Here is a 19,198-nt window from a genome sequence, read left to right on the forward strand (position 1 = left end):
CAATTTGAATATTGCCACAATAGGTCAACGGCAAACGCAATCTCAATGGCTCTCCACACGGCTTTAGACTACCTGGATAACACAAACACCTACATCAGGATGCTGTTCATTGACTATAGCTTAGCATTTAATACCATCATTCCCACAATCTTGATTGAGAAGTTACAGAACCTGGGCCTCTGTACCTCTGTCTGCAATTGGATCCTCGACTTTCTAACTGGAAGATCACAATCTGTGTGGATTGGTGATAACATATCTTCCTCGCTGATGATCAACACTGGTGCACCTCAGGGGTGTGTGCTTAGCCCACTGCTCTACTCTCTCTATACCTATGACTGTGTGGCTAGGCATAGCTCAAATACCATCTACAAATTTGCTGATGATACAACCATTGTTGGTAAAATCTCAGATGGTGACAAGAGGATGTACAGGAACAAGATATGCCAACTAGTGGAGTGGTGTTGCAGCAACAACCTGGCACTCAACGTTAGTAAGATTAAAGAGCTGATTGTGGACTTCAGGAAGGGTAAGATGAAGGAACACATACCAATCCTCACAGAAGGATCAGAAATGGAGAGAGTGAGCAGTTTCAAGCTCCTGGGTGTCAAGATCTTTGTGGACCTAACCCAACATATCGATGAAATTGTAAAGACAGCAGCTATACTTCATCACAAGTTTGAAAAGATTTGGTATGTTAACAGAAACACTCGAAAACTTCTATAGATATACTGTAGAGAGCATTCTGACAGGCTGCACCACTGTCTGGTATGGGGGAGGGCCTACTGCACAGGACCAAAAGAAGCTGCAGAGGGTTGTAAATTTAGTCAGCTCCATCTTGGGTATTAGCCTACAAAATTCCTGGGACATCTTCCAGGAGCAGTGTCTCAGAAAGGCAGCATCCATATTAAGGACCTCCAGTACCCAGTACCCTTTTCTCACTGTTACCATCAGGTAGGAGAAGGAGAAGGCACACACTCAGTGATTCAGAAACAGCTTCTTCCCCTCTGCCATCGATTCCTAAATGGATATTGAACCTGTGAACACTACCTCACTTTTTAAATATATATTATTTCTGTTTTTTGCACGATTAAAATCTATTCAATATACGCATACTGTAATTGATTTACTTATTTATTATTATTTTTTTCTTCTATATTATGTATTGCATTGAACTGCTGCTGCTAAGTTAACAAATTTCATGACATGCTGGTGATAATAAACCTGATTCTGATTCTGAAGCCTATTTAAAGCCAGCTTTCATCCACCGTCCTTGTTCACTCATATGAACCAGCCAGCCTCAACCAGTTGCTCTTAGCCTTCAGTTACCTAGTTGCCTTGTGTTGACTGTTCTCTCTTGGTTTTTGGCCTCTTGTGGCCTGTTATTTTGCAGTTTGTTGTCACTCACTGCTAAATTGTCTCTGCTGCTCTCGTTTGGGCAAAGCCTGTATATTTCCTGACACTGGGTAACTGATGCCATAGTGTTCCTCTTTCTGCCATTTAGTTCTGATAAACATGTTGGAGGTCAGAGAGGGACAATTTCTGCAGATGTGTTCAATACCTAGTAGCCTATTTTAATTTAAATGGAACTGGTTTTGATGGTCTTTAGAGCTATTTCTGGGATCACTTAATTTATAACTGTGTAGATAAGTGATGGAATCTGGGAGAGTTGATGGAAATGTGGAGAGAATTAAAATAGGATTCATGGAGGATGATTTATGATTGATGGTCGGTGTGAACTTGTTAGGTGAAGAGCTTGTTTCCATGGTTTCTATGACTTGAATTCCATACATAATGTATTTCTCTAATTTTCTTCAGTAGTTTTCAGTTAACTATATAGAACATTTTTTACTTTGTTATTCTTGGGAGCTTCTGTCTGAGAGTTCATAATATGGTTGAAACACTTTATTTGCAGTGTCCATTATGTTACAAATGCTATGCATTAAACAAATAAATGGACTTGAAATTTCTGGAGATTGCTGTATGCAGGCTCAAGTTGCCAAAAAGTTGCTGTGGTGTGGAGAAATTTAGATTCAAGACGAGCAAACAGGTTATTAGCAATTTTATGTAAAATGGTTGGTACTGGTGTCGTATTACAAAATGAATAATTCCGTGACCTGAGTTCAGATCCCATGATGGCAGCTGAATTCAAACTGAGATTAATAATCTGGAATTTGTAAACTACAGTCTTGGTGAAAATGATCATAGAAACTACTGGATTGGTACAAAACTCACCTGCTCACTGCAGTTACACGTGACTCCAACTAACTCCATGTGGTTGATGCTTAAACATCTCTGAAATAGACTGGCAAACCACTCAGTTCAAGATAATCTAGGGATGGACAACAAATGCTGCCCTTGCTAGGGACACTCAAATTAAATTATACTATAAAAACTCCTTCTTACTTACATGAACTTGTAAATGTAATTTTTGAAAATTATTTAGTTGTCCTTTCAGAAACATACAAAATGTACTTTATATCAACCTGTATTCAATAAATGATCTTATAAGCTATAATTATAATGGATTGGAAACATTATTGTGAGATTATAAAATACTTATTGGAGTACACAAAGTTTGGAAGTTTAGTACGAGAACACTAGTAAAATACTCACGCAATTGTGATCTGGAGGGGGTTCAGCAGGACAATTTTGTATTACACTTTGATTGAAGAGAAGTAACTGATTGTTTTCATAAAGGCAATTTACTGTTGTTTTCACACAGTTGCCTTCTTTGAATTCCAGAGCCTCTCCAATCTGTAGTTAGAAGGAAAACATCTACCTTTTATAGGCCACATAAAATAGTAATTTCAATTAAAATGTACAATTAATTGTAATTACCTGCAATATATGTCCATTCATACTACAGCTCAGTTCTGGAAAATAAAATAAATTATTTGTACTAGGAGTTTAGATGTGTTGAAGATATCAACTTATAGGTTTGGGAAGAGACAGAACAATGCATATGCCACAAAAATGCTTTAAAAATACTTATTCTGATGCTTGGCACATATTGTTGACATTCATTGTCATTTGACTCTCAGGCACTTGTTGAAAATCCAGAGCTTTTACATCTGTTTCTCTGACACCAAATGGACAAACTTCCCCTAATAATATGTACATTTTTAAATGTACATATTGGTGTGTGGCCAAGTGGTTAAGACGTTGGTCTAGACATCTGAAGGTCGCTAGTTCAAGCCTCAGCTAAGGCAATGTGTTGTGTCCTTGAGCAAGGCACTTCGCCACACTTTGCTCTGCGACGACACCGGTGCCAAGCTGTATTGGCCCTTGCCCCTCCCTTGGACAACATCGGTGGCATGGAGAGGGGAGATTTGCAGCTTGGGCAACTGCCAGCCTCCCATACAACCCTGCCCAGGCCTGCGCCCTGGAAACTTTCCAAGGTGCAAATCCATGGTCTCTCGAGACTAATGGATACCTATTAAATGTACAAATAAACAGATATGTATATTTAACATAATTTATCGCATGTAATTGGGAACATTTGATTGATATAAAAAATTTCCAAATGCATTTTACATCTGAAATCTACAGACTGGATGAACAATGAACCCTGGAACCATTTTCAGCTCTCTCACTACTGCCATTCAGATCATTAAAAAACCTGAAGTCCTGTGTGAAAAGTCAAGATGAAATTCTACTATAAAATCGAGGCTGTGGTGAAGATGATAGCTACTGGTTCTTTTCCAAGTTTGAGAGATGAAAATTCACTGATGGGCAAATTTATTGAAAGAATATACATGAGCATTTGTCAGAGTATATAAAGAGGCAGGATAAAAGAATCATCTGAAACAGATGGGAGTGAAGCAGATTGACGAGGAAGTGAATTGTCAGTTTTAGAGAAAAGCAGTTCAAACAGATGCTTCAAGTTGGTTCACTAACAAGTTTTCAATATTGTTGAATTGAATTTGAATGATTCACTGTGATAATTTCACATTCTGGAATTTGTCCCCTAATTTAGTAAGCCTGTTTCTTATAATCTAGGAAATTTGGCTTACTGGGTCTTTGCCAGCTCCTGTGGGAGCAATCTCACTCCTATTTCCCTGCACCCCTCTCATATACCCATCAATCATCTTCAGATCTTCTTGACCAGTTATCTACACCACATGTTAAGCTACAGTGGCCAATTAATTTACCAACTCATGTATGTTTAGATGTGGGAAGAAACCAAAGCAGCTTTGGAAAATCCAGACAATTATGAGAAAATGCACACTCCATATGAATAGCACACAGATCAGGTCCGAACCCAGCTCCCTAAGCTGTGAGATACCTTCACTAACTGTTGTATGATCATGCGATGCTACCTAAAATAATCAAATTACTGAAATGGTAGAACCAACTTTAAATGTTATCTTTATGAAGAAATCATAGTATGTATATGGAGCTTAATCCTGAAATGTCTGAGCTGCAGCACTCAAGGAGGTCAAAATATGCATAGTTTATATCCCTCCTAAGAGCTGGAACCTTTGGCGCATTTACTGTATGTACAGAGGGATCGTAGGACATAGGAGCAGAAGTAGGCCATTAGGCCCATCAAGTCTGCTCAGCCATTCAATCATGGGCTGATCCAATTCTTCCAGTTATCTTCACTCCTCTGCCTTCTCCCCATACCCTTTGATGCCCTGGCTAAACAAGAACCTATCTATTCTACTTTAAATATACCCAATGACTTGGCATCCACAGCTGCTCGTGGCAACAAATTCCACAGATTTACCACCCTCTGACTAAAATAATTTCTCCGCATCTCAGTTCTAAAAGGACATCCTTCAATCCTGAAGTTGTGCCCTCTTGTCCTAGACTCCCCTACCATGGGAAATAACTTTGCCATATCCAATTTGTTCAGGTCTTTTAACATTCAGAAAGTTTCTATGAGATCCCCCTCTCATTCTCCTGAACACCAGGGATTACAGCCCAAAAGCTGCCAGATGATAACCCTTTCATTCCTGGAATCATTCTCGTGAATATTCTCTGAACCCTCTCCAATGTCAGTATATCCTTTCTAAAATAAGGAGCCCAAAACTGCACACAATACTCCAAGTGTGGTCTCACGAGTTGCTTATAGAGCCTCAACATCACATCCCTGCTCTTCTATTCTACGCCTCTGGAAATGAATGGTAACATTGAATTTGCCTTCTTCACCACCAAATCAACCTGGAGATTAACCTTTAGGGTATCCTGCACAAGGACTCCCAAGTCCCATTGCATCTCTGCATTTTGATTTCTCTCCCCATCTAAATAATAGTCTGCCCATTTATTTCTTCCACCAAAGTGCATGACCATACACTTTCCCACATTGTATTTCATTTGCCACTTCTTTGCCCATTCCCCTAAGCTATCTAAGTCTCTCTGCAGGCTCTCAGTTTCCTCAAAACTACCCGCTCCTCCACCTATCTTTGTATCATTGGCAAATTTAGCCACAAATCCCATAGTCCAGATCATTGATATACATTGGAAAAAGCAGCACCGACCCCTGTGAAACTCCACTGGTAACCGGCAGCCAGCCAGAATAGGATCCCTTTACTCCCACTCTCTATTTTCTGCTGATCAGTCAATGCTCCACCCACACTAGTAACTTCCCTGTAATTTCATTGGCTCTTGTCTTACTAAGCAGCCTCATGTGCGGCACCTTGTCAAAGGCCTTCTTAAAAATCCATGTACAGCGCACCCACTGCATCTCCTTTGTCTACCCTGCTTGTAATTTCCTCAAATAATTGCAATAGGTTAGTCAGGCAGAATTTTCCTTTCAGGAAACCATGCTGGCTTTGGCCTATCTTGTCATGTTCCTCTAGGTACTCCATAATCTCATCCCTAACTATCGATTCCAATGACTTTCCAACCACTGATGTTAGGCTAACAGGTCTATAGTTTCCTTTCTGCTGCCTCCCACCCTTCTTAAATAGCAGAGTAACATTTCCAATTTTCCAATTCTTAGAGAGAAAATCCATAGTTCCCTGAAAGTGGCAACATAGCAGGTAAAGGTGGCATTTGGCATTCTTGCCTTCATCATTGAGTAGGAATGTAGGGAAGTTATGTTGCAACTGCATAAAATCTTTGTTGCGTGAAATTTAGGATACAATATGCAGTTCAACCAAATTTCTTAAAGATTCATTTGATTCCTTTATCTGCTTTGCCATTCTATATTTTCATTGAAAGAAAAGTGCAATGAGGCTTGAGTGAATTTCTCCTCACATGGAAAATGGGCAAAAAAACTTGGAAGGACGACAATTAGAAAGAAAGCGAAATGTGAGGAAATAGTTGGCTGATTGACATGTCAATGCTAATTGTGTAAAGTGAAGATTTGCATTCAGGGCAATGAAGGTGCAAAGAAATCATTTGAAAGTATAAGCAGTTCAAATAGTAATGAGACGTAACAAATATAAACAGCCCCATGTTTCTTGTGTAATTTTCTGCTGAACCGATCATATAAATATTATTGTGAAGAAAGCACAACAACACCTCTACTTCCTCAGGAGTCTGTGGAGATTCAACATGTCATCAAAAACCTTGGCAAATTTCTATAGATGTGTGGTGGAAAGCATGTTGTCTGGTTGCATCACACAGCCTGGTAGGGGAACACCAATGCCTTTGAGCAGAAAATCCTACAAAAGGTAGTGGATTCAGCCCAGTAATGTTGTGTCTGAGCAACTGCATATTGATTGAATAAAAGCACGCATGCAAGAGGTGGCTTTAACTGGTGTATTCACATTGCAGCGAGAGAGAGAGAGAATAATGCACATGGTTAGACAATAAGTAAATGCAGTGCTAAGGGGAATCATTGCTCTCAAAGGATCCATACACTGCACTTCCCTTTAGATTAATGCAACATCAAACTATATGTACAAAACATTCAATCTCCCTTTCATAAACCCATATTCTCATATTCCCATAACTAACTTCACTGTTCTGGAGGTTCAGTCTTTTGGGTGGTGCTCTCTTTCCTTCAGGATAGCACCTCTGGACCCGTGGAGTGGTATCAAGTTTGGCAGGCGTCTTGTCAACAATGATTTTCTTGGTTGCTGGTGTCATGTTGCTGTTAGTCACATGATCATCACTAAGAGGTAAGTCCGGTGGCTGTAATGTGTCCATCTTGTGGGATGCAGTTGACTGAGGTGTGTTCTTCGGCTGAGTGTCCAGTATCCGGTCCACATGTATGATCTCTAACATCCACAGTGTACATCAGTGGTCCAGTTCTTGTAGCTATTGTACCGAGTGTCCACTTGTCTTCTCAGTAATCACATGCTAGGACTTCCTGTCCAACCTCAGAGCTCCTTGCTGATTCACCTGGCAACTGGTTGAGCTGTTTATTCTGCACTTGCCTCCATTGATCTGGTTTCAGGATGTCCACGTGAGATGTCAGATTCCTGCTCATGAATGGCATTGCAGGTGTTTGATTTGTTGTCACATGAACAGAGTTCTGATACACAAAAAGGAAGTGGTCCACCTTGTGCTATAGAGAAATGTCCTCCTTGTCCATCACTTTAATGGACTTCTTGAAGTCCATTAGCTAATCCATTCATTTCTGGGTGGTGAGGAGCTGACTTGAAATGTCTGATGCCAATTTTCTTCATGAACAGTCGGAATTCTTCTGACGTGTATTGTGATCCATTGTCACTCACAATTTGTTCTGGTAAGCCTTTTCTGGTGAAGGTAGTCCTCAGGGTAGAGACAGTCTTTGCAAAGGTGGTTGACTTCATTAGTATAACTTCCAGCCACTTTGAATGAGCATCCACAGCAATCAGAAACATGGAGTCCATGAATGGCCTAGCAAAGTCAATGTGCACTCTTTGCCATTGTGATGACAACCAGTCCCACGGGCATTATGGTGCCTGTGGGGGTGCATTTTGAACTTTGTATCATCCCGAACAGCTTTTGGCCAAATCTTCAATCTGTCTATCTATTCCCGGCCACCACATGTAGCTCTGTGTGAGATCTTCATCTTGACTGTACCCAGGCCTCCTTCATGCAGATTTTCTAACACTCTGGTGCACAGTTTATGAGCCACAACATGAGATCCACACATCAGCATTCTTTGAGACAGTTGGTCTTGTCTCACTGAGAACTCTGGAAACATAGGATTACCATGAGTTGTCCATCCTTGCATGACTTGTTCAGTCATTGCTTGTTTCCCTTTGTATTTCAGAATTTGTTACTGGCAACTGGTCCACCAATGCGGTGTGGAACGCTTTTGATGGGTCATAGTATGAAGAGTTTTCTTCAGTTGCCAGCAGTGGAAGACGTGACTAGCCATTAGTGTTGCTGTGTTGTTTGGTGCTCCTAGGAATAGTGCCCAACGTTGTAACTGAGTAGTAGTCATCACTGGAATTCACTTCCTGGGATTGAAAATGGATACAAGGGGCTGGTGATCTGTCACTAGTGTAAACTTCTGTCTATAGAAGTAGTGGTGGAACTTCTTTATTCCCCATACTAGACTAAGGGCCTTTCAATCAATCTGTACGTAGTTGTGATCTGCACTTGTCAGTGATCTTGATGCAGATACAAACGGGTGTTCAGATCTATCCTTCATAGTGTGCAATAAAAAGGCTCCAATGCCATAAGGGGATGCATCGCATGCTAGACTGATGGGCAGTGGTGGGTCAAAATGGGTGAGCAGTTCATCTGATGTGATCAGACTCTTTGCTTCCATGGATGCTGATCAGTTGTCATGTCCTCCACTGTTGGCAACTGAAGAAGAAAAGTCTTCCCATTTTGCTCCTGTCTGTAACAGTGCATTCAGTAGATGCAGCACTGTAGCAATGTTTGGGAAAACCAATGGTAATAGTTTACAAGGCTCAAGTATGACATGAGTTGTGACGCATTTTCTGGATTGGCTACCTTTATCACTACTTTAATCTTGTGACTTATATAAGCCATGCTTGTCAATGACACATCCACAATATGAGATTTCATTCTTGAAAAACTCACACTTCTCTCTCTTTGCACACAGACCATACTCACTCAGCCTGGTAAGCACTTCACCAAGGTTCTGAAGTCACAATAACATCATCAAGGTAACATCATTTTCCAGGGATATCTTGGAGCACTTGGTCCATTGCTCTTTGTCAAATTGCTGGAGCTGATGCGATGCCAAAGATGAGACAATTATACTGGAACAGTCCCTTGTGAGAGTTGATTGTAAGGAACTTCCTGCTTGATTCCTCAATCTCCATTTGCAGATAGGTTTGTGCCAAGTCAATCTTTGAAAACCTCTCCCCACCTGCCAAAGATGCAAAAATGTCTTCTCTTTGTGGCAGGGGATACTGCACAGTATGGAGCACCGGGTTGATGTTCATCTTGAAATCCCTACATATGCGAATGGCTCCAGCCTTTCCTTTCTTGATCATCAGAACAATGGGCATGGCCCAGTCGCTCTACTCAACCTTGGAGACACTCCCAGATGCCTCCAAGCTCTGAAGTTCAGTATCCACTTTAGGGATGCAGTGTGTAATGCACTGGACATGGTTCATGGAATCTTGGTGTCGCACTTCAACCAGTTCAGTTCTGGCCTTCATGCCTTCAAGTTTACCAATCCCCTTCTCAAACATCTTTTCATTAGCAGTAAGCAGCTATGCCAGTCTCTGGTTAGTGCTACCATTTGGGCTGCCGTTGCCTGTTGCTAGCACACTGAGAGCTTTGATTGAGTGGCAGTCTCAACTATTCACATTTGAAAAGTGCTGGCCCTCTACTTTTCAACACGTAAAGCTCTAACCGCTGTGTTTGGCCTCCATATGTCACATTCACCTTCAATTTGCCTTAGGGAGACACTTTTTTGCCTGTCTAAGTCTTTAGCATCACCGAGGTCTTCTCTAATGGTAACTTAGAAAACAGTCTTGTGTAGTCATCCTCTGAAATTATAGACAAAGCTGACCCTATTTCCAGCTCCAGTTTTAGCTTTACACCAGGCACATATATTGTCATCTATATGATTTTGTGATCTGCTTCAGTTATACTATGCAGTTCTAGGCATGACAGTTCACCTTTGTCAGACTCTGTGTTGTCTAATTCCGTTTCACATTCAATCACTTATACATTTGCTTAGTTTTGTGTTTGAAACTTTTCGGTCTGTGTTTTTTCTCTTTGTTTGTGCTTTTTGTCTGCCTTGTACACTCTCTCTATGTGACCTTGTCTGTGACATATTCTGCAAACTTTCTTTGAGCCAACAGTCATTTGCAGCACAGGAGGATTTGCCACATTGATAACATTTTTGGCTTTTTGCACCGTTCAGGGACATTTTATGCATTTCACATTCTAATCTCTTTTTCTGTAGTTCTGCTGCATCCATTACTGCAATCTCCAACAATATTGCAATGGTCAATGCCCATTTTAAGGTTAGGTCTCTTTCTGCCGGTAGTCTTTTTTGAGTGCTTTGACTATGCATGCCACATAGAAGTCTGTCCCTGAATGCATCAGAAAGTCCAGCTCTAAAGTTACAGTACTGGGAAAGTTTGTGCCGTTAATGTAATTTAAAGAACAAAGAACAATACAGCACAGTACAGTACAGGCCCTTTGGCCCACAATGTTGTGCAACCCTTATACCCTGACTCCCATATAACCCTCCACCTTAAATTCCTCCATATACCTGTCTAGTAGTCTCTTAAATTTCACTAGTGTATCTGCCTCCACCACTGACTCAGGCAGTGCATTCCACACACCAAACACACTCTGAGTAAAAAGCCTTCCTTGTCATAAGGGGACAGGAGACTGGACCCAAGTGCAGGATGCAGGCACTGAAGTACTAGGGGCAGGGTGGGAACAACTAAACGATAGACAAGATGTGGTGACCATGGTGTGCGTGAGGGACGTGATGTTCAAGGTGATTCTGGGGTTCCGGGAGAGTCCTAGAGTTCAGGCAAGGGGGATCCCAGAGTTCAGGCAAGGGGGATCCGGACCAGCTGGAAGAATGGACCGAAAAATGGCAGATGGAGTTTAATACAGACAAGTGTGAGATATTGCACTTTGGAAGGACAAACCAAGGTAGAACATACAAGGTAAATGGTAGGGCACTGAGGAGTGCAGTAGAACAGAGGGATCTAGGAATACAGATACAAGATTCCCTAGAAGTGGCATCACAGGTAGATAGGGTCATAAAGAGAGCTTTTGGTACATTGGCCTTTATAAATCAAAGTATTGAGTATAAGAGTTGGAATGTTATGGTGAGGTTGTATAAGGCATTGGTGAGGCCAAATTTGGAGTTGTGTATTGTTTTGGTCACCAAATTACAGGAAGGGTCTTAATAAGGTTGAAAGAGTGCGGAGAAGGTTTACAAGTATGTTGCTGGGACTTGAGAAACTGAGTTACAGAGAAAGGTTAAATAGGTTAGGACTTTATTCCCTGGAGCGTAGAAGAATGAGGGGAGACTTGATAGAGATGTATAAAATTATGATGGGTATAGAGTAGTACAGCACATTACAGGCCCTTCAGCCCACAATGTTGTGCCGACCCTCAAACCCTGCCTCCCATATAACCCCCCACCTTAAATTCCTCCACGTACCTGTCTAGTAGTCTCTTGAACTTCACTAATGTATCTGCCTCCACCACTGACTCAGGCAGTGAATTCCACACACCAATCACACTCTGAGTAAAAAGCCTTCCTTGTCATAAGGGGACAGGAGGCTGGACCCAAGTGCAGGATGCAGGCACTGAAGTACTAGGGGCAGGGTGGGAACAACTAAACAATAGACAAGATGTGGTGACCGTGGTGTGCGTGAGGGTTGTGATGTTCAAGGTGATTCTGGGGTTCCGGGAGAGTCCTAGAGTTCAGGCAAGGGGGATCCCAGAGTTCAGGCAAGGCAGGATCCCAGAGTTCAGGCAGGGTCTAGGAGTTCACTGGGCAGGCCGCATAACTCCTGGGCAGGGCCTGGACCTCCCAGGCAGGAACATGGGGGCTTGAGCAGGTCACGGGGCATCTGAGTAGGTTGCGGGGCACAACCCGTCAGCAGCGAGGGATAGGTAGGGGCAGTGACCTCTGGGCGGACCGCATAACTCCTAGGCAGGGCCTGGACTTCCCAGGCAGGAACACGGGGGCCTGAGCAGGTCACGGGGCAATTGGGTAGGTTGCGGGGCACAACCCATTGGCAGCGAGAGATGGAAAGGGGCAGAGTCCCCTGCCATGCAACGGCAGTCTGGCCAGGCTTGCCCAACAGAGGCAAGGGATAGGAAGGGAACTAGGTCCAGGGTGACTGCCAGACTTACTCGAAGAACTCATCTTTAACAAGGGGAACTCCAAGCCAGGGCAACCAGAGGACCAGGATAGGCAGGACAACCCCCAACTCTACTCAGTCCCAGAGCCCCCTATATACACTGCCAGCCGATGGACATCAGATGTGCCTCCTTGATCCCCAACAAGCCACGATGATCCGCAGGTGTGACTAATTGGGCTCAAGGGCGAAAGGAGGGACAGCTACAAGACCCGGAGTCCAGAGTCCGCGGGCCAGATCAAGACCCAGAATGCGGGCTCTGGACTGGACCATAACATTCCTCTGATATCCCCCTTGAATTTTCCACCCCTTACCTTAAAGCCATGTTCTCTTGTATTGAGCAGTAGTGCCATAGGGAAGAAGTGCTGGCTGTCCACTCTATCTATTCCTCTTAATATCTTGTACACCTCTATCATGTCTCCTCTCATCCTCCTTCTCTCCAGAGAGTAAAGCCCTAGCTCCCTTAATCTCTGATCATAATGCATACTCTCTAAACCAGGCAGCATCCTGGTAAATCTCCTCTGTACCCTCTTCAATGCTTCCACATCCTTCCTATAGTGAGGTGACCAGAACTGGACACAGTACTCCAAGTGTAGCCTAAACCAGAGTTTTATAGAGCTGCATCATTACCCCATGACTCTTAAACTCTATCCCTCAACTATGAAAGCTAACATTCCATAAGCTTTCTCAACTACCCTATCTCCCTGTGAGGCAACTTTCAGGGATCTGTGGACATGTACCCCCAGATCCCTCTGCTCCTCCACACTCCCAATTGAAATTCTTTCATCCTTTGGTTCCTTTTGTAAAATCTAAATCTCTCAGCTATTACTAGGGGTTTAGGGCTCAAGTGATTTTATAAAGTTGTAACAATTTCGTCTTATGTCTTGCTTGCTGGCTTTTCAGGGGTTACTAAGTTGCACAAGAGACTATACATTCTTACACCCATTAAGCTAAGAAGTGTGGGGGCTTTCTTTTGCTTAACCATGTCATTTGCCTTACAATACAGTTCAGCCCTCTTGATATATGACTCCCAGCCTTCATTAGCTGTATCAAATTCATCAGCCTTCCTGACTGAAACCATCACCATGTTATTTTCACTTTACATTTGCTTGTTGCTTTTTTCACTGTGTACTATGCAGTATACTCACACATCCCTTTATTAGCGTTAGTGATGGCCTTCTCTGTACTGTTTAACTCTTTGCTCTCACTGTCTCATCCCATAACTGTCAGTGAAGTTGGGGATATCCTCTGATATTCAGGTTTATACTCATCACCAATTTGTTGTGTCTGTGCAACTACATATCAATTAAATAAAAGCACATGTGGGCAATGGCTTTAACTGGTGTATTCACATTACAACAAGAGGGAGAGAACAATACAGATGAGTAGACAACAGATCAATGTGCATAGCGCAGACAAAGATCAAATGCATGCGTATACAACAGTCCATATGTACTGCTAAGGGGGAGGGGGTGTTCATTGCTCTAAAATAAATAGATCCATACATTACAAGTCCATCACTGGTAAAACATTCCCAACCATTGAGCACATCGACATGAAATGTTGCCGTAAAAAAGGAGCATCCAATATCAAAGATCCTCACCACCCAGGTCAGGCTCTTTTTTCACTGCTGTCATCAGGTAGAATGTACAAGTGCCTCAGGACTCACACCACTGGGTTCAAGAACAGTTAATACCCTACAACCATCAGGCTCTTGAACAAAAGGGGATAGCTACACACATTCTATTTCTGGTGTTCCCACAACTGATGGTCTCACTCTAAGGATGTTATCTTGTTTTGTCATGCTCATTTGCAGAATTTCTGCATTTGCAGAATTTGTTGTCCATTGATCCTGTTTACAGTTATTCTTCTACAGATTTGCTAAGTATGCCAACAGAAAAAGAATCTCAGGTTGAAATGTGGTGACATGTATGTACTCTGATAATAAATCTTACTGTGAACTTTGAACTTCTATATAAAACTTGAAGCTGATTTTGAAATTAGTTGGTTTAATTTCCTCCCTATTATTGCAGATGTGGATCTTGAATTTCATGCCTTGATTCATTCTACTGTTGTTGAAAATAATGAGAGGAATATTTACAGGCTGTCATTCAGAATTGAGAAACAGCTGAAAATGACCAGAGCTGGGGAGTGAAAACATGACCCTGCTCAATCTGTGCTTCACTACTTCCTGTCACCAGAAATCAGTGCAGAGCTGAGAAAAATAATCAATTATTGTGCAATTAAATCCAAGTAGCAATTTGTGAAAAATTAATGAAATAAAACTGAATGTTGCTTGGCTGGTGCAAAGCCTGAAATTTCATTTTGTTAGTTACTATGAAAGTATGAACACACTGAAGAATCTTACCCATTAATGGGATATTGTTGTTGTAGCAGAGGTGAAGACATAATGCCGAGATTATATAGTGACTCATTCAACAAAAAGGACGAGTGATAAGTGAAACTACAGCTAGTTTCTCTGGTCTCTTGCTTGTTACATTTAAGTCAGACATCAGTGTCTGAATTTCTCATGACCTTTCTTCATGTATTCTGAAGCTATCACTGAATGCAGGTTGATTTCATACTGTTGTTAAATTCAATATGATGTTGGAATGTATATATTTCCAAAGTACAGAATACCACGAAATTCTTCACATTTCAAGAGAATATCCTCACTGAGGGCACTTAATGTTTTTTAAATCATTAATGGAAGGATTTTCTTACACCATATTTTTTATACTTACACCATATTTAATTGAGTCATACTCAACTATGACTTATTGCAGTGATTTTCCATCGTTTCTCATCAATAGCCCAGGACCTACTCGTGTATCCTCTGATCATTAGAATCACAGAGGAACACAACAGATACAGGGCCTTTTGGCTCACTCTAAACATTGCAATCAGTGTTACTTATCTATACTGATCCACAAACTAGACCTTGGTTTGAGGCGAGAGTAAATGATGTTGTATAGGTAGTAATGGGGGCAAGGAAATGGCGGATGAACAGAGTAAGACACTAGCAATATGGTGGAAGTTGCAGGTGTCAGGGGTCAGAAGTGTGTGAAGTTACTATTACTAGGGAGAAGGTTCTTGGGAAACTGAAAGGTTTAAAGGAAGATAAGTCACCAGAACCAGACGGTGTACACCCCAGGGTTCTGAAAAGGGTAGCTGAAGAGATTGTGGAGGCATTGGTAATGATCTTTCAAGAATCAGTGGATTCTAGCATTGTTTTGGAGGATTGGAAAATTGAAAATGTCATTCCACTCTTGAAGAAGGAAGAGAGGCAGAATAAACAAATCTTTAGGCCAATTAGTCTGACCTCAGTGGTTGGGAAAATGTTGGAGTCAGTTGTGAAGAATGTGATTTTAGGGTACTTGGAGGCACATTAAAATAGGCTGTAGTCAGCATGGTTTCTTCAAGGGGAAATTTTGCCTGACAAAACTGTTGGAATTCTTTGAAGAAATAACAAGCAGGAAAGACAAAGGAGAATTGGTTGATGTGTACTTGGATTTTCAGAAGGCCTTTGACAAGGTGCCACACATGAGGCTGTTACACAAGTTAAGAGCCTGTGGTATAACAGGAAAGATATGAGTATGGATAAAGCGATGGGTGATTGGCAAGGAGTGGGAATAAAGCGATGGGTGATTGGCAAGGAGTGGGAATAAAGTGAGGCTTTTCTGTTTGGATGCTAGTGACTAGTGGTGTTCTACAGGGGGACCAGTTCTTTTTACATTATATTTTAATGATTTGGATGATGGAACGTATTTCTGAATAGAGAGAAAATTCAAAAATCTGAGATAGAAGCACAGAAACATAGAAAACCTACAGCACAGTACAGGCCCTTCAGCCCACAAAGTTGTGCCGAACATGTCCCTACCTTAGAAATGACTAGGGTTTCACATAGCCCTCTAATTTTCTAAGCTCCATGTACCTATCCAAAAGTCTCTTAAAAGACCCTATCATATCCGCCTCCACCACCATTACCGGCAGCCCATTCCATGCACTCACCAATTTCTGAGTAGAAAACTTACCCCTGACATCTCCTCTGTAACTACACCCAAGTACGTTAAACCTGTGTCCTCTTGTGGCAGCCAGTTCAGCCCCTGGGAAAAAGCCTCTGACTATCCACAGGATCAATGCCTCTCATCATCTTATACACCTCTATCAGGTCACCTCTCATCCTCTGTCGCTCCAAGGAGAAAAGGTTGAGTTCACTCAACCTGTTGTCATAAGGCATGCTCCCAAATCCAGGCAACATCCTTGTAAATCTCCTCTGCACCCTATCTATGCTTTTTACATCCTCCCTGTAGTGAGGCAACCAGAACTGAGCACAGTACTCCAATGGGGTCTGACCAGGGTCCTATATAACTGCAACATTATCTCTCGGCTCCTAAATTCAATTCCACAACTAATGAAGGCCAATATACCGTATGCCTTCTTAACCACAGAGTCAACCTGCACAGCTGCTTTGAGCGTCCTATGGACTCGGACCCAAAGACCCCTCTGATTCTCCACACTGCCAAGAGTCTTACCATTAATACTATATTCTGCCATCATATTTGACCTACCAAAACGAACCACTTTGCACTTATCTGGGTTGAACTCCATCTGCCACTTCTCAGCCCAGTTTTGCATCCTTTCAATGTCCTGCTGTAACCTCTGACAGCCCTCCACAATATCCACAAAACTTCCAACCTTTGTGTCATCAGCAAACTTACTAACCCATCCCTCCACTTCCCCATCCAGGTCATTTATTAAAATCACGAAGTGTAAGGGTCCCAGGACAGATCCCTGAGGCACTCCACTGATCACCGACCTCCATGCAGAATATGATCTGTCTACAGCCATTCTTTGCCTTCTATGGGCAAGCCAATTCTGGATCCACAAAGCAATATCCCCTTGAATCCCATTCCTCCTTACTTTCTCAATAAGCCTTGCATGGGGTACCTTATCAAATGCCTTGCTGAAATCCAGAAACACTACATCTACTGCTCTTCCTTCATCAATGTGTTTAGTCACATCCACAAAAAATTCAATCAGACTCATACAGCACGACCTGCCTTCGACAAAGCCATGCTGACTATTCCTAATCATATTATGCCTCTCCAAATGTTCATAATTCCTGCCTCTCAGGATCCTCTCCATCAACTTACCAATCACTGAAGTAAGACTCACTGGTCTATAATTTCTTGGGCTATTTCTACTCCTATTCTTGAATAAAGGAACAACATCCACAACCCTCCAATCCTCAGGAATCTCTCCTGTCCCCATTGATGATGCAAAGATCATTGCCAGAGGCTCAGCAATCTCCTCCCTCGCCTCCCACAGTAGCCTGGGGTACATCTCATCCAGTCCCGGCGACTTATCCAACTTGATGCTTTCCAGAAGCTCCAGCACATACTCTTTCTTAATATCTACATGCTTAAGCTTTTCAGTCTGTTGAAAGTCATCACTACAATTACAAAATCATTTTCCATAGTGAATACTGAAGTAAAGTGTTTATTAAGTAGCTCCGTTATTTCCTCCGGTTCCATACACACTTTTCCACTGTCACACTTCATAGGTCATAGAACCATAGAACATTACAGCACAGAAACAGGCCTTTTGGCCCTTCTTGGCTGTGCCGAACCATTTTTCTGCCTAGTCCCACTGACCTGCACCTGGCCCACATCCCTCCATACACCTCTCATCCATGTACCTGTCCAAGTTTTTCTTAAATGTTAAAAGTGAACCTGCATTTACCACTTCATCTGGCAGCTCATTCCACACTCCCACCACTCTGTGTGAAGAAGCCCCCCCACCCGGATGCTTTCAAGAAAGAGTTGGATAGAGCTCTTAAAGATAGCGGAGTCAAGGGGTATGGGGAGAAGGCAAGAACAGGGTACTGATTGTGGATGATCAGCCATGATCACATTGAATGGCGGAGCTGGCTTGAAGGGCCGAATGGCCTACTCCTGCACCTATTGTCTATTGTTTATTGTCTAATGTTCCCTTTAAACTTTTCCCCCTTTACCCTTAACCCATGTCCTCTGGTTTTTTCTCCCCTGGCCTCAGTGGAAAAAGCCTGCTTGCATTCACTCTATCTATTCTCACAGGTAGATAGGGTAGTTAAGAAAGCTTATGGGGTGTTAGCTTTCATAAATCGAGGGATAGAGTTTAAGAGACGCAATGAAATGATGCAGCTCTATAAAACTCTAGTTAGGCCACACTTGGGGTACTGTGTCCAGTTCCGGTCGCCTCAGTATAGGAAGGATGTGGAAGCATTGGAAAGGGTACAGAGGAGATTTACCAGGATGCTGCCTGGTTTAGAGAGTATGGATTATGATCAGAGATTAAGGGAGCTAGGGCTTTACACTTTGGAGAGAAGGAGGATGAGAGGAGACATGATAGAGGTGTACAAGATATTAAGAGGAATAGATAGAGTGGTCAGCCAGCGCCTCTTCCCCAGGGCACCACTGCTCAGTACAAGAGGACATGGCTTTAAGGTAAGTGGAGGGAAGTTCAAGGGGCATATTAGAGGAAGGTTTTTCACTCAGAGAGTGGTTGGTGTGTGGAATGCACTGCCTGAGTCAGTGGTGGAGGCAGATACATTAGTGAAGTTTAAGAGACTACTAGACAGGTACGTGGAGGAATTTAAGGTGGGGGGTTATATGGGAGGCAGGGTTTGAGGGTCGGCACAACATTGTGGGCCGAAGGGCCTGTAATGTGCTGTACTACTCTATACCCATCATAATTTTATACATCTCTATCAAGTCTCCCCTCATTCTTCTACGCTCCAGGGAATAAAGTCCTAACCTATTTAACCTTTCTCTGTAACTCAGTTTCTCAAGTCCCAGCAACATACTTGTAAACCTTCTCCGCACTCTTTCAACCTTATTAAGACCCTTCCTGTAATTTGGTGACCAAAACAATACACAACTCCAAATTTGGCCTCACCAATGCCTTATACAACCTCACCATAACATTCCAACTCTTATACTCAATAC

The 19,198-nt window shown here is 42.4% G+C and overlaps 1 protein-coding gene across 1 annotated transcript in view; it reads right to left on the minus strand.

Moving 5' to 3' along the window:
* Nucleotides 1–2,583: 2,583 nt before the first annotated feature.
* LOC140729837 (mucin-6-like) overlaps nucleotides 2,584–19,198 on the minus strand; it is a 432,642-nt gene continuing 416,027 nt past the window's right edge. Inside the window, exons 31-32 of the mRNA XM_073050050.1 lie at nucleotides 2,839–2,873; nucleotides 2,584–2,754 (exon numbers count right to left, since the gene is read on the minus strand). Of these exons, the coding sequence (XP_072906151.1) occupies nucleotides 2,584–2,754; nucleotides 2,839–2,873 (206 nt within the window). The remainder of the gene's footprint in view (nucleotides 2,755–2,838; nucleotides 2,874–19,198) is intronic.

Source organism: Hemitrygon akajei, chromosome 6, assembly GCF_048418815.1.
Source record: "Hemitrygon akajei chromosome 6, sHemAka1.3, whole genome shotgun sequence".
Lineage (NCBI taxonomy): Eukaryota > Metazoa > Chordata > Chondrichthyes > Myliobatiformes > Dasyatidae > Hemitrygon > Hemitrygon akajei.